Raw genomic sequence first — 1,294 nt, 5'->3', positions numbered from 1 at the left:
TTGTCCTTACCGCCAAGGTTTTTTTTTCTAAGTTTACTCAAAGCATTTTTGAAAAAAAATTTTCTCAGATTTCTTTAAAAATTTGTAATTATTAATAAAAAATGGTTTTTAATACTTTTTTTTATAGTCAATTAAAATCAATTAGAGCTGAGATTTCGCATTAGATCTCGTGGCCGTCAAAGATTACCATTATATGATATCTCAGAATAAATCTCAACAAATTTTTTATTTTTAAATCAAAAAATTATTTTAAATTTATGTTAGTTTTTAAAATTGAATTTCAGTTCCACCCAGAAGTGTATCAAAAAAATCAGTATTTATGCCGGTGTTTGAATTATTATGATCAAAAATATAGTGGTCCATAACATTTTCATCTACCCTCCACTGACGATAAGTAAAATTAGTATTTGTTTGAATTCTTGGGCGCCCTGGACCACAACCAACTTCTTCCGTGATACCGTAGGACGACGCACTTACATGATGGTGCGAATAAGTTAAGATAGTGTTTCACACTATTTAAATTATAAAAATAATAAGTTGTCATTTGTTTTTATAAAATAAACAACATAAGTGGTATAATATTTTTCTAATACCAAAATTTAGATCACCATCCATCAGGGCATGTATTTCTGATAATTCATCATCTATAATATAGTTTAAAATGAAATTTAAGCTAAACAAAAATGTAATTAAAATAAAGTAACAGTGTAAATTTTACTCGTAGACATAACTTCAACATCTCCCCAGTTTGGATTGTCATCCGTGTCATCGTATGAAGAATATTCAAATGATGAATTTAAAATTTGATTTATATCGTTAGTGTCCATTATATTTTATTTTGTATACAAATAATAGTATAATATAGAAGTTGTAACACAGTACATATTTTAACAAAAGTTATTCTATTTTATTATCTCACTACGTTATTTCCAAAAAAGATATGCACAAGGTATCAATGATAAGATTATCATGGCTTACATAAATTTCAAACCATCGTAAATAAACATGGGATTATCTAATCTGTTTTTAAATTTTCACTTAGTTAAAATAGATTTAACCAGACCGCTTGATATCCAACCTGTTAATTTCTGATTTGATAATTTTATTATATACATATTAGTGGAATTGGAAATAGCCTCATTAATTTTCCCATTAAATATGTCCATAGCTACTTCTATATCATTTAAATTTTCACAACTTGACCATTCTGAAGGAAATATTAACATACATAAATCAGTCATATTATAGCTTATTAAACGTTTTGTGGGCAAAAAGAGCTTTAATAGCAGATCTC

At 26.7% G+C, this 1,294-nt stretch overlaps 1 protein-coding gene across 1 annotated transcript; it reads right to left on the bottom strand.

Annotated features, from left to right (window-relative positions):
- Nucleotides 1–267: 267 nt before the first annotated feature.
- Nucleotides 268–827, bottom strand: LOC126845384 (uncharacterized). The gene is made up of 3 exons (XM_050584038.1): nucleotides 719–827; nucleotides 594–644; nucleotides 268–428 (listed from the first exon to the last, which is right to left on the bottom strand). The coding sequence occupies exons 1-3, from the start codon at nucleotides 825–827 to the stop codon at nucleotides 268–270; spliced, it is 321 nt and encodes a 106-aa protein (XP_050439995.1).
- Nucleotides 828–1,294: the final 467 nt, after the last annotated feature.

Source organism: Adelges cooleyi, unplaced genomic scaffold (assembly GCF_023614345.1).
Source record: "Adelges cooleyi isolate 19-005CV unplaced genomic scaffold, UGA_ACOO_1.1 ACOO_flye_CR_arks_rails_tigmint_CR_PRNA_784, whole genome shotgun sequence".
Classification (NCBI taxonomy): domain Eukaryota; kingdom Metazoa; phylum Arthropoda; class Insecta; order Hemiptera; family Adelgidae; genus Adelges; species Adelges cooleyi.
Note: the sequence above shows the minus strand (reverse complement) of the source record. Positions and strands in the feature narration are given on the sequence as shown.